Source organism: Pelophylax lessonae, assembly GCF_965119305.1.
Source record: "Pelophylax lessonae genome assembly, chromosome: 3".
NCBI lineage: Eukaryota > Metazoa > Chordata > Amphibia > Anura > Ranidae > Pelophylax > Pelophylax lessonae.
The window spans coordinates 505927428-505951807 of NC_138770.1; the positions used below are offsets into that span (position 1 = coordinate 505927428).

Below are 24380 nucleotides of genomic sequence, written 5' to 3' on the forward strand. Positions count from 1 at the left end.
TCTTTGAACAGTCTGTTCTTTTAAAACAAACCATATAGTAAAATTGAGTCTATTGCTATAAGTGTACAAAGAGGGTCTATGATTACAATGTACAGATATAGCAAAGGTGACTTTAGTGGCTGTAATAAACTGTTTACTCTAATGTCCCGAATGAGGACATGTTCCCATGATTTGAAGTTAGAAAAAAGGAGGTTTAACCACAGATTGCAGAAAGGGTTCTTTACTGTCAGAGCAGTAAAAATGTGGAATTTCCTCCCCCAGAAAGTGGTACCGGCTGAGAATGTGGACAGGGCTTTGTGAGAATAAATACACTGAACTAGATGAACCTGTGTCTTTTTTCAACCTTATAAACTATGTAAATATGTAACGCTGTACTGAAAGTGAAAGATAAGTGAGCTACCAGCACACCAAGGATAGTATACACTATACCAATAAAATAAATTCCAAGAGCTGCAGCGCTTAAAACAAGTGAAATACACATAAAAGTTTGTATGATACTCCACAGTCGACCAGTGAAGTAGATGAAATTTATCACATAATATTCCACAGTATCATCTGTAAATGACTTCCACCATTGAACTCTTAAGAAGCAAACATGTGTGGTCTTCCTCTTTAAATCCACAAGTGCAAGCAGACACCAACTCATGCATCCCCAACCACTCAAATGGCACTTTTCCACTGCAAGTACCGGCTCGGCTCCACTCGGCACTGCTTTTGCACATCTCAGCTCAGTTTGCTTTTCCACTGCGTGGTACGAGTCGGCACGTTTCAGCACTGTATAGGCTCTACTCGGCTCAGTTTGCTTTTCCACTAAAGTAGTAAGTGGGTGGGATTACAACGATTCTCTGACCAATCAGTGGCTAGTAGTGACAAACAATCAAGGCTGCATGCAAAGGATTGTGGGATATGGTATAGGTATGGAACACTTGGAACCCCAACCGAGGTGGTACTGTTTAAGCAAGCCGTACCGAGCTGTACCATGTAGTTGAAAAGCGCCGCTGTACCAAACCGTACCGAACCGTTCTAACACAGACCATGTGGTACCATGCAGTGGAAAAGCGCAATAAGGCTTACCAGATAGATTGTGACCCTCGAAGGAGAAGTCAACTAACGCTTGTTGTTTTCATCAATATGAAGCACCATGAAATTAGTTAGATCATAGGTCTGTTTTAACTTTGGCTAAGATCAAGTGTAGTATCTGTTCTTATCAGTTGGTATGGAACCTGATGGTTAGTATCGGTGGGGGCCGAAATGAACCGGGGCGCTCTGGAACTACCGGAGGACCGGGAAGTAAGCCACACCAGAGAAAGCCGGATGGTTCCATTGCCTTCCTGATTTGAATGGGTCCGCCCCTACCAGTTTGAAGGGAGCGAGAAAACTGGATTGGTTCCGTGGCCAGTTAGTACTGCTCCTGGATGTGATTGGTAAGGAACGGCGGATGGTGGTGGGAGAGCCTTTCCTCCTGGGTTGAATCTGGCCTTGCAAAAGGCTTGTCCCCAGTTGAAGGTAGGTTCACCCTAAGCTGTCTAAAGTTCTGATGCCTCCTGGTAGGATAGGGCTACACGGGGTCTGGCCTTTGAGCCGGGATAGAAAAAGCCCAGGGGTGCCTTAATTCTCACTGGTGAGGGGCAGCTCGCCTTGAGTTTTTCGGCACCATGGTCACTGCACCTACACACTTTTTCAGCACCTGCCTCTTGGGCAAGGCCTTTTGGCTTCGACCAGAGGAATTTCTTATTCCGGCCGGAAGGCCTGCCTTTGTATTTTACACAAGGGCACTAATTCACTTCTCCACTTCCCCTTCCCCACCTTTTTTTGTTTGTGTGTGCTTTTTCTTTGTGGTGTTTGTCACTTCACTATCACTTTTTTCCTGCACGATGAGTACGGTGTGGGTCTCCGGGCCTACCTTGAAAGTCTTGGGAGGGGGTGGACATGGCCTTCTGGCTTAGTTCGCCCTCTCTCATGGGGTCTCCCTTCGGGGGAGCCCCACCCAGTACTTGGGGTGGGCTGTTTCGGCAGTCCCCCTGGAGAACGGGGTTTGCCAGGTCTCGGCCAGGCAAACCATAGGAAGTACCTCAGTCCCTGTCAGGAGCCTTGCGCCCCGGGGGATCAAGGTATGGGTCCAACCTCTTCGGAGGTCAGACCATTGGCACACCCTGTGCAGTTTTTGTGTTTCCTCACGTTTGTGTGTGTGCACTTTTTATGCACCGGGTGTTAAGTCTTTTTGAGTGTGATTCACACGCTACGGGCTTAAAAACAGGTCTGTTTTAACCCTCTGTGCAGTCAAGACCAGGCACATAACCATAAAAAAACAAAGTAAGACCACTTCCCATTATGTAAATCCACTATATATTTAGCTTAAAATGGAATGTTATTTTATTTTTTTAAATATGTGTTATCACTTCTGGAGGTGTATACAAAGTCCCACCTATCTATATTTTTGGTTCTGTACAAAATACTCGCAATCTATAAGTAAGTATTTTTGGTGTTACTAGGTTTTTGCATTTTGTTCGTGTTTTTGTTTCTAAGGCAGGCCATACACGATGCGAATTTCAAACGGAAATCCAAATCGCCAGTCAATTAGACCGATTTTCGTATAGTTAGTGTGGTATGTGTGATATGCGATTTTCATATGACAGCAAAAATCCACATAACCAACATGTTGGGTTTTTCTGAGAAAATTGGCCAAATTTTGTATCATTAGTGGTTGAGTCATGCGATTCCACAGAACAAGACACAACTGCGCATGATTCCCGAAAAGGTCAACCCAGAAGGAAAATACAAGAGTAATAACACGAACGAGTGTTCGTCTGCAACATACCGTAATACATCAAATACTATAGGTTACAGCAAACTCTGCTGAGAGGCCAATATGTCTGCATGAAAAGTGGACTAAATGCCGCGAGTTTTTACAGTAGGGGGAGTGCCCAGTGGAGGTGTGATTAAAAGGTCAAGACAACATTGCATCACTTCCTATACTGGCACAAGAAAATAGTGTTTGGTAGTATAAATTTCGGATCAGATTGATGGTATACTCGCATGACGTACATGAGTGCCGCTTGCGTTTATCGCACGATAAATCGATCGACATTCGCATCGTGTATGGCCTGCCTTAAGCACTAGAACATGTAGATTTGACTTTGTTCTTTGCACTACCTTATTAAATAAACCTGATTGTCATTTAGTTTGATTGATGTCAGCAAACATGCTATTGTCTTAAGCTGGATACACACTATACAACTTGTGTTTAGGTTTGACCTCATATTATACGGTTTTGGTAAATATAAAGGAAAAAATCTAAAGAGAATTGTATAGTGTGTATTCAGCTTTATTCTTAAGAAATACACGAGGAAGACAGCAGACTTTGATTGTTGGGGGCTACTATTTTAACTTTGTTCTGTCTCAATGCTAAAAAAAAATCAGATTTTTTTTCAGATGGTTATATTTATGCCCAGAAATGACATAGTTGCACTAACAAAGTTCAGTGGAAGTGACTCAGAGTTTGTCTAGCCCTTTGTTGGTTTTCTTGCTTATTGTACAAAATGATGTACAGTCAGACTGCTTGAAAATACCTTATCAATGTCTGCTCAGTACTTGGGAATCTTGTAAATATTACCCAATCCAGTTTGTGAATTTACTTATTTTATATTTCATTGTTCTTTGATTGATCTTTATCTTTTATCCCATAATTGAAAAATAATTTTTTAACATGACAAGGTAGTCCTTGGCTTCAAGTAAGATAAAGCTCTTTGAATACACCAAAATGCTGAGACCAGTGTAGGATTGTCTGGATAACCCCACCGAGCATAGAGTGCTACCTTTTTCTGCACAGGGACAGTCATATTTGTTTCAGGCTTTCACTCTAGGTCAGGGATCCTCAAACTGCGGCCCTCCAGCTGTTGTGGAACTACACATCCCATGAGGCATTGTAAAACTCTGACATTCACAGACATGACTAGGCATGATGGGAATTGTAGTTCCCGAACAACTGGAGGGCCATAGTTTGAAGACCTCTGCTCTAGGTTGTCTGATCTCCCATTAGGGAGCTCAGCAATCGCACAGATGGGAGCACATTATTGCATTTTACCTTCTCTTCCAATGTTTCATCCAAATATCCGTTAAACCACTACACCATAAGGAACTCTCCTGCGGCCTCAGTCTATTTTATTCTTTTTTTCTCCTTATCTTTGGAGGCACTCCAGTCTTGGACTCAAGTGACAGCCTAGCTTGAGAGGTTCAATCTAGAAGAATCATGTCATTCTACAGCAGGCATGAGAGAAGCATTTCCACAGTTCCCCCTACCCCCTTTAATCACTCACATTCAAGCCGTACACGGCTTGAATTTTGACTCAACACTGATCACTGTGTTCCCCCTCCAGTTTAAGCAGAGAGTCATGACTGTCAGTCACCGACTTTCTGCTCTCCCCTCCAGCACTTACTGGAGCGCTTGGCTGTTAAAGGGGTGGGAGGGGCTGGCTCAGGCTCTCAGCAGTTTAGTCATGTGCCGGTTCAGGCTTTTGGGCAGATACCGACCATATGGTCAGGATCTTTTCGAAGCATGGACCGGCTCTGTGACATCAACAGACAGCAGGCTTCAGCTGGCCCTCGGCGCAAAATGGATCACAGGAGCGCAGAACGAACTGCACCCCTGTGATCCCTAGGAAAAGTATGGCCAAAAAAGCTTTGGCCATGCTTCTCCTTTAAATTAGCCAGAATCTGAGCTATGTACAGCCCTGTTGGCACCACCCGGACCAACAAAATTCTATTGAAAAAATCTAAGACCTTGGTGAAAAATTGTTGGACGAGCAGTGGCTGCATCAAATCAGATGAGGTCACTATTTGGGTATTCAAGCAGCCAGGCGGGATTCCTCTATCCAAGCTGCTTAGCATAAACAAGAAATTTATTTGTTTTTCCTCATTTAGCCTGTGAGCTGAACAAGAAATATCTAGCCATGTGTTGCTAGCTTAACACTTAGGCCGGGTTCACATATGTGCGGCCACGGTTCCCAGCATGGGGTCCAGTGCGTTCCTGTTTACTTGTCCAGGTGCAAATCAGGTCCACATTTTTGCCTGAATAAGCACCTGAACAGGACCCAAACATGCACAGGACCCTTTTGAAATGCGAAATGCGGCCGTCCCTGACCTGTTGTGGACCGACTCCATGTCATTTGGATGTGGGGAAACCCACATCCAATTCGCACATATGTGAACCCGGCCTCAAACTTTGAGAAAGTTACAAGGTCGGAGATGGAAGAAGGCGTTGATCTGAGTGAGACGTGTGCACACAGCCCAGAATATGAAAACTACTACACATGCTCTAGGGCAGGGGTATTGAATTAAAATTTACAAAGGTCCAGTCAGTAAAATATTCTTCCAGCAGAGGTCCGAATCGCATGTTTGTGCAATGACCGCCCTGTATCCTCGCAACCAATCACCTGCTTGTTAACTTGGATATCCCCCGCCCTCTGTCTATAGCTTTCCTGCCTCCAGCTGTTGGCTCTGTGAGACTGGCAGTGGTGATGGCTGTGGGCAGAACGACTCTAAAGGGTGGGACCTCAGGGGTCCGGATGAGACATTAGCTGGGTCTGGATCCGGACCACGGTCTGCCATTTAGTGATGCCTGCTCTAGGGTTTACATCAGACATGGGCAAACTGCAGCCCTTTGGGCCCTTTTGATGTCCCACAACTCAGCCACTCGTTTTTACCACTACCAACTGCCCATCTGAAAGATACCTATTTCAAGAGCAGTTGTACCTATTATTCCTAGTGCTAGGTGTTTTTTTCTATGTGTTTAAGTATTTATGCACCTTCCTAGATCTAAAATAATATTGAGCAGAATTAAGTTCAGTCCTCTACAACAGTCCTAGTTTATCATGTGGCCCCTTTGATAAAATAAATTGTATATAAGTTGATATACAGTAGTCATATACTGCCAGCAGACTTTATGTCTGCATTTACTGATTGTTTTACATGCAGATTTCATTAAAGTCAGTATTTTTTTTAATACAACATCAGATTGAAAACCCTTGTTTTTTGAAAGGTTTGCTTTAAAGTGGTTATAAACCACAGACATAAAATATGAATAAAGCATATCCCTCTATAGTGTTACTTGTCTCTAGGCCTGGACTAGGACAAAAAAATAGGCCTGTGCATTTTAGACGAAGCAGGCAATTTTTTCAGGGCGGGGGATAGTGGTTGGGGGTGTTGGCCATTCGCAGGGGTGGTTGGTGATGGTTTATTCACAGCCCTCCACACTGTAATGTAAGGGGGAACTGTAGTATAAAGGAAACTGCACTGTAATGATTACAATGGTCTGCTTTTGTAATGATTACAATGGTCTGCCATTTTTCTCTAATCACAGTGACACCTTTAGCTTGTGTGTCCTCTCTGGGGTCTCCCACTCCGCTGACAATGTCATTCTATCAACAGGGCAGGAGGCTGTAGATCTGGATTATATTAACAAGCAGGTGATTGCCCGCTTGTTAATCTGAAAAGACTCCTCCTCTCTGTGCAGATCTCCAGCTTCTCCCACCCACTGCTCCCCTTGCAGTTCGCACAGCCTCCCTTACATCAGAGTCCACAGAGTTCTCTCTTACATCAAAGTCAACACAGCCCCCCTTGCATCAGAGTTTGCACAGCTACCCTTACAGAGTCCCCAGAATTTCCACTTACACTGTAAAGGGGGAGCTCTTTAGACTCCAATGCAAAGGGGAACCTTGATCTAAGGGGTGTTCTGGGAACCATTATTTAAGGAGGGAGGGCTCTGATGGAAAGAGGAATGCTGTGGACTCTGGTGTAAAGGGGAATTCTGATTTAAGGGGGGTCTCTGCTCACCAAAGCCCCCTAACATTAGTGTACACACTGGAAGAGAGGAGAGAGAAGGAAGGTAGGGTGGAGACTCTAGTCACAGAAGTCTTACTCACCCCAGAATGGAGGGTCAGGCATCAGCTGGCAGCACCTTTCCTTTTCTGGCTGGCGGCTGCTGGCTTCAAACTTCCCGCCCACACATCCCCGGGGAGTGTGGGCGGGGGCAGACACAGGAGGCAAGGGGCTAGAGGAGAAGGAGCATATGAGCTCTCTCTTTCCTGTCTGTGTTAGGGAATGCGGGGGGGGGGAGTAGGGGGACTGTCAGTGCTGGCTTTGAGGTGTGTGTGAGAGAGACACTGATGTGTACATGTCCAGCTCCTCCAGCCCCCTGTTCTGCTGATAGGATGAAATCGTTGGCAGGGCAGTAGAGCCGGGAGAGGAGACAAAGGTACGGTGGGAAGTAAGCCACGACCGCCGTCTGTGTTAGCTTTCTCCATGATCACCCCTTATAGGTCATCAACAGGCCACAGACCAGGTGGCCCCGGCCCACTGGGCAAATGCCCAGGTTTGTCCTATAGCTAGTCCGGGCCTGCTTGTCTCTATCCAGAGCAGTGTCATTTTTGCCTGCTGCTTTGTTCCTCTGCTATCAGCATGAGTTGCTTCTGACAAGTTTTCCTTACACCAAGAGAAAAAAGAGGACAGGGGAGGGATCTCCAGCAGATTCACAGCCTCGGTTCTGTTTATGTGTGTTGTGTGAAGGGGGTGTGTCTCTTCCCTTCAATCAACTCTCAGAGCTCTCCTCACTGAGCTCTGCAGAGTGCAAACGTAGCTCTCCACTCCCTTTTTCTCACAGCTCAGACAAGCTTTATAAACTCTGGACTTAGTAGGACTGTAGAGAAGAGAAGATAGCGGATAAACAGGTACAACTTATGTAGGAGGATGTGTTTCATCTCTGTGTATCACCTGAGGCCAGGCCAGTCACATCCCTGGTATATGTAAAGGGTTTACAACCACTTTAACTGCCTGCACTTGGCAAGAATCTGCCTTGGTTTTGATTATATGCAAAGATATATTAGACTAGCTGGTCAGCAATGCATATCTCCAAAATCCTAATCTAAATAGCATGCTCTGGCCCCAGGCGATCTCAAAGTGGGTTATGATTGTGGGCAGCATCCTAGTGATCATTATGGAGGGCCTAAAGAGTTAAAAAAAAAGGAGACAATTTAGGAAGCTGGAGCCTAGATGATAAAATAAGCATTCATGTTTCTGGTATTTGCCAAAGATTATGTAATAGCAATACAAAACTGCTTTCATTTGGAAAAAATGTCCAGTTAATAGAATAAACTAAACTAAATGGGTGTACGCACCAGTCATTGTTAGGTTTTCATGGAAATTTAGGATTTTCTTGTTGTTAAGGAGCTCCAAAACAGGATGCAGCAACTAAGATGTGGTAGATTAAATAGATTATTCAGCCACCATTTTCATGTCAGATATAGCATGTAGGTTACTTGTCACTGTAAGTGTAAATAGGACATATATGTAGAGAAATACCTTGTACCTAATATCCTAGTTACATAGTAGTTGAGGTTGAATAAAGACAATAGTCCATCCAGTTCAACCTGTGTAGGTGTGTGTGGACGTAATTATTTCCCAAACCCCTGAATGTTTTGATCCTTGAGATGTACGTCCAAGAGTCTTTTAAAAGTAGCCATACTCCCCACAGTTACTACCATTCGTGGCAGAGAATTCCACAGTCTTGTAGCCCTTACAGTAAAGAACCCCCTGCGTAGCCTGAGGTTAAATCTGTACTCCTCTAAACGCATTGTATGACCTCGTGTCCTAATGCATTCCTTGTGACTGAATAGTTTTTTTCTATGCTCAGATCACCGTTGAGATATTTGTAAATGGCTATCATGTCCCCTCTCAGGCGTCTCTTCTCCAGGGAGAATAAATCAAGTTCTTCTAAACGATTTTCGTAATTAAGGTCCTCTAATCCCCTAATACGTTTTGTTGCCCTTCTCTGGACTCTCTCTAGCTCCAATACATCCCTTCTGAGGACTGGCGACCAGAACTGGACAGAATACTCCAGATGTGGTCGGACCAGAGTTTTATAAAGTGGTAGGATTATAGTTTTATCTCTGGAATACATCCCCTTCCTTATGCATGCTAATATTCTGCTGGCTTTGGCAGTTGCAGCTTGACATTGCATGCTATTGCTAAGTCTATCTTCTACTAAGACTCCCAGACCTTTCTCCATGTTTTATACCCGGAGAGGTTCCTCCCCTAGCGTGTATTTTGCTTTTATGTTATTGGTGCCTAAGTGCAATACCTTGCACTTTTACACATTAAATCTCATTTGCCATGTAGTTTCCCACTCTGTTATTTTGTTCAGGTCATTCTGTAAGATATCTGCCTCACGATGTGAAGTTATTGCCCTGCTCAATTTTGTGTCATCTGCAAAAACTGAGATCGAGCTACTGACCCAGTCCTAAATGCTATTTATGAATAAATTGAACAAAATTGGTCCCAGAACTGAGCCTTGGGGGACCCCACTTACCACCCCAGACCAGTCTGAGTATGCATTGTTTATTACCACCCTTTGGACACGCCCCTTTAACCAGTGACCCTTTAGTGATTATGACTTTTGTCTGGAGTTCTTCTTAAGGACCTATTCACACTACTACGTTGAGATAGGGTGTGCATTAATGTGCATTATTGTGCGTGTTACTGCAACATGCAACTTTGCACGTTACATATGTTGGTGCGCAGTGGTACCATTGAATTTTAATGGCACCCCAACGCTCCTTGCTGATGGCTGTGAATTGTGGTGTGCTGCCAGATATGGTGTGTTAGGCTTCTCTTTCAAATGAATGAGAGGTTTTAATGCAACACACGTAAACATGTCACATAATGCATTAACACACTCACTTTAACCCCTAACAACAGTGTGAATTAAACATTAGGGCCCTGCACATTAACACAGCTTATACACATTAGTGTATTGCAGTTCAACACATATGAAAATGTAACACATTCTACGTATAAGGCAAAGGTGTAAGTGTAATTAACAACCTATGCATCTGTCTACCTAATGACCAAAAACACACATTGTGGAGGTCATCTTGAAAGTATTTTCAAGCTAGCAGTCCTATATTACAGTAAGTACCTATGTACCTACAGTAATGTTCCTATATCAGACCCCAAAGTATTTGGTGCCACATTCCTAATCAATGATAACAAGAAAACGGACAATGTACCAGGACTATTTAGGCACCCAAAATATTTTTTTTTATAAAGTACAAAACATTTAATAAAATGTTGCATAAAAGGCTACATAAACACAAGAAAAAAGTAAATTTACAAAGATAAAATTACATAAAATGGTAGTGAACCATCACTTAAACCATATCCTTGATACTAAAGAGGGAATGACATAAGTACATATTAAATCCTAACGCTTATCAGTTTTTCATTAGCATATGCCTTCCTCAGGGGGTTGATATCTCTAACTGCTTATCAAACAGTTGTACATCAAAGAGCATAAGATTAGGTTGAGTGTCTTTAACCACTTGCCGACTGCCGCACGACTATTTACGTCGGCAGTCAGCCCCTCACAGGCAGAGTAACGTAGGGCTACGTCGCTAGCCTGTGAGGGTTTTGGAAGCGAGCGCGCGCCGCCGGAGGCGCGCTCCCGTGCGGTCACGGACCCCCCCCGCGCGTGTGCCCGGTGGACCCGATGTCCTCTGGGCACTCGCGATCGTCCGTGACAGTGGGAGAAAGGCAGGCGGCTAGTGTAAACAAAGCCGCCTGTCAGTTCTCCCTGTGTAAGAATGATGATCAAACGGTTCTACTATGTAGGACCGTTGATCACTGTTCTTACACATCAAGCCACAGCCAATCACAGTTAGAAGCACGCCCCTAGGACACACTTAACCCCTCCCTCTCCAATACAGTTAACTCCTTCACTGCCAGTGTCATTTTTACAGTAACAGTGTATATATATAGCACTGATTACTGTAGTAATGTCACTGGTAACCCCAAAAGTGTCAAAAATGTCAGTCAAGGGTCCGATCTGTCCGCCCCAATGTCGCAGTCCCGCAAAAAAAATTGCAGATCGCCGCCATTACATGTTAAAAAAAAAACACAAAAATGACAAAAATCTTTCCCTTTGTTAGTAAACGCAATAACTTTTGGGCAAACCAATCAAAATACGCTTTTTGCGATTTTTTTTACCAAACATATGGTAAAAAAAAAAATGGCCTAAAATGTTAAAAAATTTTGATTTTTACATTTTTTTTTTGGGGAATTTCATATAAAAAAAATGTGAAAAATATTGTTATTTTTGCAAAATTGACGCTCTTTTTTTGTTTATAGCGCATGATCAAAAAAATCGCACAGGTGATCAAATACCACCAAAAGAAAGCTCTGTTTGTGGGAAAAAAAATTCGTTTAGGTACAGCGTCGCACGACCGCGCAATTGTCCGTTAAAGTCACGCAGTGCCGAATCGCAAAATAGGCCCTGGTCAGAAAGGGGGTAAAATCTTCCGGGGCTTAAGTGGTTAATCAAATAACCTCCAAAGATATACCTAAGACTGTACAAGGAATAAGAATAGGCTGAACAAGTTCGACCCAACATCTGGACTTCCATAACAAGAGAGTGTAAACATTCCAAGATAATAAATGGGAATCCACGGGATGGAAGAGGGTCCCAGAAAGCCAAAGGTAAGAGACAAATACTACTTCAAAGGGTGGTGAAGGTAGAGAGGACTTTCTACTTACTTTTTAATCATGTGAGGTTAATAAAGGTTTTGTAAAATTAAAAGAAAAAAAGGAAAAAAGGAAAAATGGATTTATTGTGGGTACCTGAAAAAAAGACCCGGTCTTTTCCCTGTTTCCTTTAATGCTATATTACAGTAAAGGGTAATCAGAGTAGTACAGATCTGTACAAAGTAAAGAACATACAGTAACATTCTTCCAAGCTTGCAATTGAATGAATATTGTTCATTGCTTCGAGACAGGGATCTAGGAGAAAGCTTGTGCTGTCATCATGACTCACACATCCTTTCACTGAGATTTTGTAACCATGCCACACAGTGTGTGTTTACGGTGGGATTGATCTGAAGATAACTAAATTCCCATAACATGAGAAGATTAGGCTTACCGCCACCATCTAAGGGGAATTCCTTACTTATTCATCTTCCAATACCAACGGATGAGATATGCAGTAAATGCTTGAGTTGGTACAGATCATTATGGAGATAATCAGACTAGTAAAGTCATAATTTGTACAGTATAGAGCAGGCATGTCCAACCTGTGGCCCGGGGGCCGCATGCGGCCCGGAACCGCAGGCAATTCGGCCCACTGGCCCCTGCCCTTTTTTTTTTTTTTTTTTGCCGGGGAGGAAGGAAGTCGAGTCGGGGGCACGGCCACAGAGGCAGCCTCGGAGGGGATCATCCACTAGTTGGAAAAAGGCAGCACGGGAAGGGTGCGGTGGTGTTTTATTACTTATATACTTTAACTGATAGTATTTATATGCGGCCCGAGAAAATGTCTCTACACTCAATGTGGCCCAGAGAAGCCAAAAGGTTGGACACCCATGGTATAGAGCAAACCAGGGTTGTCAACGTATCAGGTATAGGGGGGTCTCAACTGCAGCCCCTGTCACCATCAAAAGTTTTCAAAAAATGTTCGGTATATTGTATGTAATGCTAGAGGGGACTGTCAAGAGGCTGTAGAAATATTAGAGGAAGTTATGGTGAGAGATTGTGAGCATGACACAGGTTTGGTTGGAGACTGGAAACATGCTGAACTTGAATGAAGAATCCTGTGACATGTTACATGAGGCTAGCAGTGATCACTGCTCTTACCTCTTGCTCTCACTAAAGACCAGGGCCAGGGGCCACACAAAAAAGTTCCAAAGGATGGGTAGAGTGAAGAAAGGTTAGAGCTTTATTCAGATCTTTTATAGTGTAGCTTTCCCCTTGCAGTCTTTGGTGGCACCAGTCTCTGAGACAGAATGTGAGAAGACATTTCCCCATGGTGGCCATAGAGAGTTTAGGATAGAGCACAGATGTGGACCATTGTAATCACTTAGTTATCTCCCAATAGCCAGGTGAGTCTGTTGGAGTTGTTGCCTGGAGTTGTAAGAGTTAAATGGCAGCCTGTAGAAGTATAGGAAGCATTATGAGAATTCAGGCTTACTTATAGTGTAAACTTTGTGGGTGGACCAGACCAGCTTGACATGTATGCAGTTGGGCCTTTTTCATTTAGCTTCCCCTTTGGGGGGTGTAGCCTGGAGAGATGGAATGTTTGTATGCAACTACTCGCATCCCCCTGTCATGGGATGTCAGACTCCGGGAAACTCTTTCTGCGAGTAACAGGTCTCACATATGTCCTCCCACTCCACATCTCTCTGAGCTAAGCTGAACTATCCAGAACTGCAACATATGTGCTGCAGTCTAAAAGGAGGGCTTTGTGTGATTATATTTCTATTTATTCAGCAAACCCCTAAAACGACATTCCTCCTTCACCTAACCTCCATATTGGGACACCTCCTGAAAATATATAACTTGCGTCCAAGAGCCAAAGCAGGGTCCGTTGGTAAAGGTGGGCAGAGCACAGATAACAGGTACTGGTTTTAGCCAGACTAGGTCACCTTGCAAGTGACCCCACATGAAAGGGAGAATTTCTTAGTTCCCCTAGGGGGTCCTGGACCCAAAAGTATGCTGCCAAAACAAGGTCACTACACCTGATCCGGGCAGAAAACGGGTTAAAAAGCTGACATGCTCCCCCACTACACAATAGGAGAAATAAACAAGTGACACATGTAACTCTTTCCCTTTTTGCTAAATACATACTAAATGTTTTACTGCTCCTGTTGAAAAGATTGTCCCTTAAAGTGGTTGTACACCCTTACATATACCCAGTGAAGTGACTGACTGCAGGTAAAGGTAATACACAGAGATGAAACAAATCCTCATACATAAGTTGTACCTGTCTATCTGCAGTCTTCCCTTCTCTACATCCGTTAAAAGTACTGAATTTTAAAACTTGTCTGAGAGTTCAGAAAAAAGGGGGTGGAGAGTTAAAGTGACATTCTGCAAAGCTCAGTGAGGAGAGCTCTAACAGTTGATTGGGGAGAGGGGACACACCCCCTCCACAAAACACACAGGAGCAGAGCTGAGGTTGTCAATCAGTTACAGAGGCCCCTCCTCTGTCACTATTTTCTCTTGGTGTCAGGAAAACTTGACAGAAGTGATTCATGCTTATAGCAGAGGAATGAAGCAGCAGACAAAAGTGACACTTATGGCTCGTTTCCACTGAGCGGTACGGTACAGTTTGGTTCGGTACGATATGCTATTTTTGCCGTTTCCATTGTGAATGGTACCCTAATTCCGAACCGTACCGTACCACTTTTTTGGGACCCTTTCATTGGGGTACCAAGCACATTAGTACTGTACCAACAGGGTGGAGCTACACTCTGCAGAACTTTGATTGGTTGACAGAGAATCGTCTATCACAGCTTTCCTGCTACACCACGCCTATCATGAAAGGGTACTATTGGCAGTGGAAACGCAAGGTGTACCGTTACGAACCGTACCGTACTGAACCGAACCGTACCGTACCACTCAGTGGAAACGAGGCATTAGTGCTATTAATTGAGACAAGTATACACTATAGAGGGATATGCTTTTTTCATATTTCATGTCTTACGTTTACAATCACTTCAATTCCTGTTCCTGGTGTACCCAGTCACTTAATTCTAAACAGAAAAAAAGTAGGGGTGCCTCTATATGAGTGCGGAGTATTAGAAACAGCTATTTGGTAGAGATGATTAAATATAGCACTCACATTTGATGGAGGAAATATCGGCTTGTTATCTGTGGAAGTCCTAACATCTCTAACAGAGATCAGCAGGCAAGCGGCTGTTGGGCAGAGATCGGCCGGGAAGCTGCTGGGTGGTGAGAAGGAAGCCTTGGAGATTGGAGAGGATTTGGAGTGTTCATCAGTGTCTGGTTGTCCTTGGCTTGCTTGACACTCTTCTGAAATGCAGGGTTCGGCTAGGAAGCGGACAACAGACAGGAGCGTTGTGGCTGGGGAAGCTAAACCGCGTGCAAAGCTGTAGAGCGGCAGCTTATCGGTGTCCTCGGCTGGCTCAGCAATATCCACTGGGATGAGGAGATGATGTCTCTCTGTCTCCAGCGCTTTCTTCTCACCACCCAGCAGTTTCCCGGCTGATCTCTGCCCAACACCAGCCACTTGCTTGCCAATCTCTGATAGAGATGTTAAGACTTCCACAGATGACAAGCCGATATTTCCTCCATCAAATGTGAGTGCCTATATTTTTCATCACTACCAAATAGCTGTTTCCAATACTCCGCACTCAGATAGAGGCGCCTCCTGCTTTTTTCTGTTTTCACACCCTAGATTTACTCAAGACCTATACAGGGCAGCTGCCTCTTCCCTCCATATGTTGATCTTTTTAACTGTTTACCCCCCTTTTCATCCTTCACATCCACCCTGCAGCATTACTGGTCTGGCTAAAGCAGCACCATCGTTTTTTCCTACTCAATTCTAAACGCTAAAGTTAGACAGGAAATGGCTGCAAAGAGGCTGAAGAAGATCAGTAGTAGTGGGATGCCACAAATAATTAATACGGGTGAAAATAAGTATTACATTAAAAAAAAAGTCATATGTTTCTGATGCACGGTGCTTTAGCTAGATGTCTTCCGTTAGGATCTACATCTACTTATGGGAGGGAGCCTGCAGAATGAAAAGTCAACGTTTCACTTTAGGTCCACTTTATTATAATATATTTGCAAAAACAGAGAACACAGACTTCCTAAAAGCCATATAAAATCAAGCATTTTTTATGCGACTTCAAATACAAGAAAATGGCAATAAAGTTATCTATGTAAAATAATGACTTCATAAATCTAAAGTGTAATCTTGCTAAGAACCTAGCAGCATAAAAAAAGACAACTTTGCTCCAGGTGAAGGCATCTGGTTCACTTCCAGAAAAGAATAAGCTGTTACAAGTCGTGACAGGTAAATTCCTTCACTGTTACTCAAACCCTCAACATAGTTTAAAGAGCAATCATACAGCAATGTAGACAATGAGAACTAAAGACAAAGAATGTAAACATGATTGGAGGAAGATAAAACTTTTCTTTACTTTTTTCGGAAATGGTATGAATCAGTATTGGTTTCCCAATTGTGTAATAATGCCTTGCCTGTCTTTGAACAACACCCCAGCATCTCCTCTGATTTTCATGTATTAGTCAGGCAGCAGGAGTAGAATGAGATCCATATATATATATATATATATATATATATATATATATATAAAATAAAAATTTTATGAGATACTAAGTAAATTGGAACAAAAAGTCTTTGTATATATAGTATCCCACAAAAGTGAGTACACCCCTCACATTTTTGTAAATATTTTATATCTTTTCATGTGACAACACTGAAGAAATGACTTTGCTACAATGTAAAGTAGTGAGTGTACAGCTTGTATAACAGTGTACATTTACTGTAACCTCAAAATAACTCAACACACAGCCATTAATGTCTAAACCCCTGGAAAAAAAACTGAGTACACCCCTAAAATGTCCACATTGGGCCCACAGTGTCAACACTTTGTGTGGCCACCATTATTTTCTAGCACTGCCTTAACCCTCTTGGGCATGGAGTTCACCAGAGCTTTACAGGTTACCACTGGAGTCCTCTTCCACTCCTCCATGATGACCTCACGGAGCTGGTGGATGTTAGAGACCTTGCTCTCCTCCACCTTTCAGTGAGGATGCCCCACAGATGCTTAGTTGGGTTTAGGTCTGGCGACATGCTTGGCCAGTCCATCACCTTTAACCTCAGCAGTCGTCTTGGAGGTGTGTTTGGAGTCTTTATCATGTTGGAAAACCCAGTCTTGAAGAGAGGGGATCATGCTCTGCTTCAGTATGTCACAGTACATGTTGGCATTCACGGCTCCCTTAATGAACTGTAGCTCCCCAGTGCCTGCAGCCTTTATGCAGCCCCAGACCATGACACTACCACCGCCATGCTTAACTGTAGGCAAGAAATACTTGTTTTTGTACTCCTTACCTGGTTGCCATCACACACGCTTGACACCATCTGAACCAAATAAGTTTATCTTGGTCTCATCAGACCACAGGACATGGCTCCAGTAATCCATGTCCTTAGTCTGCTGGTCTTCAGCAAACTGTTTGCAGGCTTTCTTGTACATTATTTTTAGAAGAAGCTTCCTTCTGGGACAACAGCCATGCAGACCAATTTGATGTAGTGTGTGGCGTATGGTCTGAGCACTGACAGGCTGACCCCCCCACCCCTTCAACCTCTTTAGCAATGCTGGCAGCACTCATACGTCTATTTCCCAAAGTTAACCTCTGAATATAATGGTGAGCATGTTCACTCAACTTCTTTGGTTGACCAAGGCGAGGCCTGTTCTGAGTGGAACCTGTCCTGTTAAACCACTGTATGGTCTTGGCCACAGTGCTGTAGCTCAGTTTCATGGTCTTGGTAATCTTCTTATAGCCTAGGCCATCTTTATGTAGAGCAACAATTCTTTTTTTCAGATCCTCACAGTGTTCTTTGCCATGTGGTGCCATGTTGAACTTCCAGTGACCAGTAAGAGAGAATGAGAGCGAAAACACCAAATTTAACACACCTGCTCCCCATTCACCCCTGAGACCTTGTAACACTAACAAGTCACATGAGACCTGGGAGGGAAAATGGCTAATTGGGCCCAATTTTTTTTAGGGGTGTACTCACTTTTGTTGCCAGCGGTTTAGACATTAATGGGTGTGTTTGGAGTTATTCTGAGGGGACAGCAAATTTACACTGTTATACAAGCTGTACACTCACTACTTTACATTGTAGCAAAGTGTCATTTCTTCAGTGTGGTCACATGAAAAGATGTAATAAAATATTTACAAAAATGTGAGGGGTGTACTCACTTTTGTGAGATACTGTTTGTATAATAATGCCAAAAATGAATGCTTGGGTGGGCACAGATACAAACTGCAAAATACCCAGCCCAGCACTAAATTGTCCAAAAACAGAATGGAATCTTCAAAAATGTAAATGATCTCGACTATATGCCTTCCTAAAATATGACTACAGCCATAATGTTTTTGGAAAGGTTAGTTTCGTTGTTATTGCTATCAGTGATTACGTTTAAGTTTCTCTCCACTTCCTATGACATTAACATAATAGGAAGCAAAGGAAAATGTTCAGCAAAGACTCAGTGCCGATTCACACTATAGCGATGTGAGACATTGCATGTGATTCGAAGCGCACTGCTCTGCATATCACATGCGATGTCTGTGTGATGCAAATTCAGCCATACGGATTTTATGGCTGAATTTGCATCGCATTCGGACCAATGTTGTGCAGGACCCTTTTTTTTGGTCCGCACCAGAATATAATCGCATGGGTGTTCACACCTATGCGATCCATTTACTGTCAGATTGACAGTTTGCACTGCGATATGCGAACTAATCTGGGGGTGTAATTAACTCGGCCCCGTCCCTATTCTCTTCTTATTGGCTCACTGGCTGTGACTGAAAGCATTGGGAGTCAATGGTTCCAACTGCTGTCTCAGCCAATAAGGAGAGGGAGTCCCGGGACACCTGAGGCTCTCGTGCATGTTGCTGGATCGGGGGGAGGGGGTTCAGGTGTGTATTGGGGGGGGGGCTGTGTGAGGGAGCAGCAAACAGAAGGTTTTTCCTTCATCCACTACAACCACTTTAAAAATAAGGTAAATTGCAAAGTTGTAGTTGCAAAAAAAAGCAGGTCTTAGCAGCACCAACTGTTCCAAAGAAATGCAATGCAAGCCAAACAGACCCAGAATGATTATCCATTCTTCACAAGTTAAAGGAAATCTGCAAACTTGTGTTTAAAATTTGCTTTACACAAGTCAATTGTACAAAAACAAGGCTCATTTGCCGAACCGTTACCGTAATAGATTATACAGAACAATACATGAATGTTTCAGACCAAAGGCCTAAGAGCCATGATAAGCTGTGACAACCAATCAGAAATAAGCTTTAGGTCTTTGCATTGGGATCTACCTTTTCAACACATTTGCGAAGGCTTTTGAAAAGGTCTTGAATGCAATGGAAGACATTTGTATTGGATCTTGCAGTAGATGTGTTGTTTGCTATGGATGGCATTGCAGTTTTTGGGACCCATCCTGTCCTATTCAAATCTTTTTACATCTGCCTTTTTTTTACCTAATGCTGGCAATCAAAATGCAATGTATACATGTATTTTTAGATTTATGACCCACTTATATTTGTGTATTCCCCAAGACTACTTAGGCTTGATTCACACCTGAGTGTAAAGTCTTCAGGTGCTTTTTTGGGCGTTTTTCAGGCGTTTTTAAGCGTTTTTTTGAGGTGTTTGAAGGCAGACATTGACATCTAAAAAAAATGCTTGTAATCTGCCAAAAAAGAAGCTCATGTATTTTTTTGAGCTTCAGGTGTTTTGCTTCAGGCAAAAAAACGCTAATATGTGACCAGGGGCCATTGAAATGATTAGGATTTTGCTTGTTCGGCATTTTGAGACAGCGTTTTACCAGCTGAAAAATGCTCAGGTGTGAATAGGGCCTTACCAAGGACACAAAGGAGGAAGGTTTTAGGCTTTGTTTGCACTTTATAATTAAATACAATTCTTTTACTGACAATACTAAGGGCATTAGGCGCAACAACACACACTCTCATTATTTTTAGGTTATAAGCTCTAACGAACAGGGCCCTCTGATTCCTCCTGTATTGAATTGTATTCAGGGGCATAACTACAGGGGTTGCAACCGGGCCCCATGCTCCAGGGGGCCTGTGCAGCTCCCCTGTACACCTGGATAGGAGGAGCGGAGGGGGGCAGCATGTAGAGGAATCACTGTCCTCCTTTTTCCTCCTGTAGCTGCAGGAGAAAAATGGAGGAGATTGGTTCCTCTGTATGCTGCCCCCGCCAATCCTCCTATCCAGTTCACTTGTGTTCTGCTGTCTCTGGGCCCCTGTGTGCTCCCCCCCCCCACTTTGCTCCCTTTCCTCGCCTGCCGTCTGCTGCAGGGGATGTGTGACAATAGAGAACAAGGAAGGGGATTCGGTAAATATGTAATTTACCATCTCCTCCTTTTTCTGAATGGACAGAGTCATAGTCAGTGATATTGTAAAAAATAAAATAAAATGATAAAAATAATACAATTAAAATACTAAAAAATAAAAACTACTGACACCAGTGGGTGAACTTCCAGGATCGCAAAGGTCACACTTGCGACCGGGCCCTGGCATTCCACCACCGTGGGGAGGCCCCAAGATGGCAGGAAGGGGGCCCACTGCAGAACTTGTAATAATGAGACTAAAGGGCACAGGATCAGTGGGAAGAGCTCCAGGCTTGAAGGGAAGGACCCCGGCCAGGGGTCCGGGGGGGCCCTTCACGGTTTCTTGCATCGGGCTCTGAAGGTTCTAGTTACGCCTCTGATTGTATTGTAACTGTACTGCCTGCTCTCATAAAGTAATGCATGTTGTAAAAACCGTTGGAGCTATATAAGTCCTGTATAATAATAATAATAAAAAACCTTTAGAGGTGCTCATACTACAACGGTTCTGTAAGTCACACCTTAAAAAGTGCAGGGCAAATGCACCAAACTCGAACACATGCATTGGTAAATGAATGATCCTATTTCCAGAACAAGCTAGAAAGCACTGACCCTGGTGTATGCACACCCTAAAAGAGGTTTTCCTGCTCTACTCTATGAAGTGTAAGGTCCCTGCACTGCCTCCTCTATAATGACCTGCAGGGGTGGTTCCACTTGAACTTCCGCCAGTCACCCTGTTTGCACTGAGCTAGCAGTTCCACAGTTACAACAGGCTCAGCGCTTAAGTCTTAAATTTACTCTATTAAGACCAAGGAAAACCGAACTGTGAGTGCTTTGGGCCAACGTGATCTTGTTGCTTTACAGATATAAAAAGCAGGTGGCTGGAAAGGTTTGGATCCAATCATAAGTTAACTATTATAATAGCTTGAATGTCAAACAAGAAAAAGTAACTAATGTCGTTTTTCTGTAACTTGTATTCAAGTGCCAGTGATTTTATATGCATAAACATATAGTCTGCAATCAATTCCATTTTCTTTTTTTCCTTTTTATGGAACGCAGTAGCTTAGAAGGCTCTGGTTTTATAGCAGACTTCTGCTACATGGAACATGAGACACGGCCTGCCAGTGCCAGAAATGTGTTTAGCAAGTCTAGTGAGAAACGACTAGAAAAGTAATGTTAATGTTTAAGTGTTTGAATGTTTCAAGTGCGTGCTACTTTTGCATGAATGGCACACTATACTTATTTCGCTCGAAAAGGCAAAAGCTTCATTAGGCAAAATGAATGAAGCAAATGTAATAGGACATTTAGAGACAGTGCCAGTGAAAATAAACCGATTTCCTCTCTGCTTACTTCAACATAACCTCAAGTTAGGAACGTTTATTTACTAACATAATGTGAGTTCACAGTCTGGCAATACACAGGCAGATCTCAGATTCATGAAAGATATATTTGTTATAGTCGCCTAAATGACTGCAACTTTTCCCCCCCGATCTGTGCATGTTTTTTTTTTTTCTGATGCGCGCACAATAAAGCCATCGCTTTCTCTTGTAGGACACATGTGGGAAGATCATTAATGAATCACGCAGATTTTAAAAAAGGTTCAAATTCTCGGTGGCACGCCACGCTGACTGCTACTGCATGTAACCCCCTGCTACTTGCTTATCAATAGTGGAAACCTGACCAATCAGTTAGCCTAATTAGCCTAATTTATGACAGTCAGATTTTTGTCCTTATTACATATACAGCATACTACCAATGGAATAGTTGCTATGGGTTGCTGTACATTTACACTTTGTTAGGATGTAAGTAAAAGAAAATGTTAAAAAGCACCGTTTTCAGATCAAAAACGATAGGAAAAGCCTCCTGCCAGCAACTCTCCTTAACATTGATCAGATGATTAGAAAAACAAAACCTGTCCTGATTTTTACTGCCCACATCCCTCGTCCTAGATGGGCAGCATTGGCAGTATCTGCCCGCTTAGCTCTCCCTTCCAATCTCTTTCCAATCGCTTTGCTTAACAATTGGCTGAACCAAACACTGTACAATGTCAGCCATACATGGCCAAATTTACAAGCAATTTCAACAACTAGCCTTTAATAGCGACTAACGTACTGTACATTTTCACTTTGTCAGGATGTAAGTAAAAGAAAATGTTAAAAAGCACCGTTTTCAGATCAAAAACGATAGGAAAAGCCTCCTGCCAGCAACTCTCCTTAGCATTGATCAGATGATTAGAAGAAAAAAACCTGTCCTGATTTTTACTGCCCACATGCCTTGTCCTAGATGGGCAGCATTGGCAGTATCTGCCCGCTTAGCTCTCCCTTCCCATCTCTTTCCAATCGCCTCGCTTAACAATTGGCTGAACCAAACACTGTACAATGTCAGCCATACACGGCCAAATTTACAAGCAATTTCAACAAGTAGCCTTTGATCAGATGATTTGAATAGATGATTTGAAAAAAAAAAAAACCTGTCCTGATTTCTACTGCCCACATGCCTTGTCCTAGATGGGCAGCAATGGCAGTATCTGCCCGCTTAGCTCTCCCTTCCCATCTCATTCCAATCGCCTCGCTTAACAATTGGCTGACCCAAACACTGTACAATGTCAGCCATACACGGCCAATTTTACAAGCAATTTCAACAACTAGCCTTTGATCAGATGATTTGAAAAAAAAAAACCTGTCCTGATTTCTACTGCCCACATGCCTTGTCCTAGATGGGCAGCAATGGCAGTATCTGCCCACTTAGCTCTCCCTTCCCATATCTTTCCAATCGATTCGCTTAACAATTGGCCAAACCAAACACTGTACAATGTCAGCCATACACGGCCAAATTTGCAAGCAATTTCAACTACTAGCCTTTGATCAGATTTGAAAAAAAAAAAACCTGTCTTGATTTCTACTGCCCACATGCCGTGTCCTAGATGGGCAGCAATGGCAGTATCTGCCCACTTAGCTCTCCCTTCCCATCTCTTTCCAATCGCTTCGGTTAACAATTGGCTGACCCAAACACTGTACAATGTCAGCCATACACGGCCAAATTTACAAGCAATTTCAACAACTAGCCTTTTATAGCCGCTAACGAGCAGCAGTTTTGATTGTTGTACGGAAACAGTGGTAGGTTGCCTTGATCTAGTTACTCTTTTAGTTTGAAAGTGTTTGAAATCCGAATTTAGGAAATAAGATTTACGCAGCACATTCAAACTCTTGTATAACCTCTACGTGCTTTTCAGTAAACCTTTGCAAAGAACGATGATAACGTGATAATCAAAGTGTACTAAGCTCTAACGAGCAGGGCCCTGCCTACTGTATTAAAGTGTATTGTATTTGTACTGTCTACCCTCAAGTTGTAAAGCGCTGCGTAAACTGTCGGTGCTATATAAATCCTATATAATAATAATAATAATTATTATTATATTAAAAATAATAATCCAAAGTGGTCCAAAAAAAAATAATAATTGGATGCTATTTGCATGTGCTATCTGTACATATTAAAAGCATTACTAACAAAGCACATTACACAGGGATAATTATATATATATATCCTTTAATGAAATTAAACAACTAAAAATAGCTGCCCTGATTTTCTATGGTTATTTGTATTTATCTGGGAAATAACCCCAACACTGTACTTTAAAGACTTACATTATTTACAAATGAGGGTAATAAATACATAGCTAGTGGTATCTACGGGTTGTACTTACCTACTCTGAAGTTACTTGATGTCAGCGTATCAGCGGCATGGCCGTTTTCACTAATAAGTGTAGTAGTATTTCCTTTCTCGCAGTTGTTATGACAGCGGCCTTTGGTGCAGGTGACTTTGCATATGCTGGGTGTGAAGACCACCTTGATGCGCCCTGTCTGGTTTCCCACTGCCAGGGGAGGCACAGAAAAAAGGAAAAATAGACAGATCAGCTTGGTATCCATTGGTATCCTCCCAAGGTATGGACAAAAAAAAAAGGTGTTAAAGTGACAAATATCAGACAGAGAAGCGGCAATGTGTCAATGAGCTCTGTGCTATATCCAGTGGTGTCTTCCGAAAACAGCAATCGGAAGATTAGCAAACAGAACTCCGGGATCTAATCCAAGACCACATTAAAGTCAAGTCACCAGAGTGGGATTAGTAATCACAATGCTGCACTTTATTCACAGGCAGAGTGAAAGTGTGAGAAAAAATAAGTACAGCGCGCTGCATGACAGCTTAAACAGCCAGCTCTGACAGGCAGATGTAATGTAAAGAGGTTGGCTGCTGTACACCTAGGGGAGAATAAACTCCTGTTTCTTCCTGCATACTCCAGCTGTTTCTGCCGTTATTAAGTCACTCTTTTCTCCCTCTCTCTCTCTCTCTCTCCCTCTCTACAGCCCGTCCCCTGGAAATGTTTTAGGCATGCGGCATGTCTGAGAACATCTGTCTCAAATCTCTTGGCACAACTAGACGGGAGTGATCAAATCT

At 43.0% G+C, this 24380-nt stretch overlaps 1 protein-coding gene across 2 annotated transcripts in view; it reads right to left on the minus strand.

Moving 5' to 3' along the window:
• The window catches only part of LTBP1 (latent transforming growth factor beta binding protein 1), a 513632-nt gene that overhangs the window by 232913 nt on the left and 256339 nt on the right, over positions 1 to 24380 (minus strand). Inside the window, exon 5 of one of the 2 annotated variants that reach the window (XM_082249446.1) lies at positions 23632 to 23799. The exons of the other annotated variant lie outside the window; for it this stretch is intronic. Within the exon in view, the coding sequence (XP_082105572.1) occupies positions 23632 to 23799 (168 nt within the window). The remainder of the gene's footprint in view (positions 1 to 23631; positions 23800 to 24380) is intronic. 2 annotated transcript variants of the gene reach the window in all.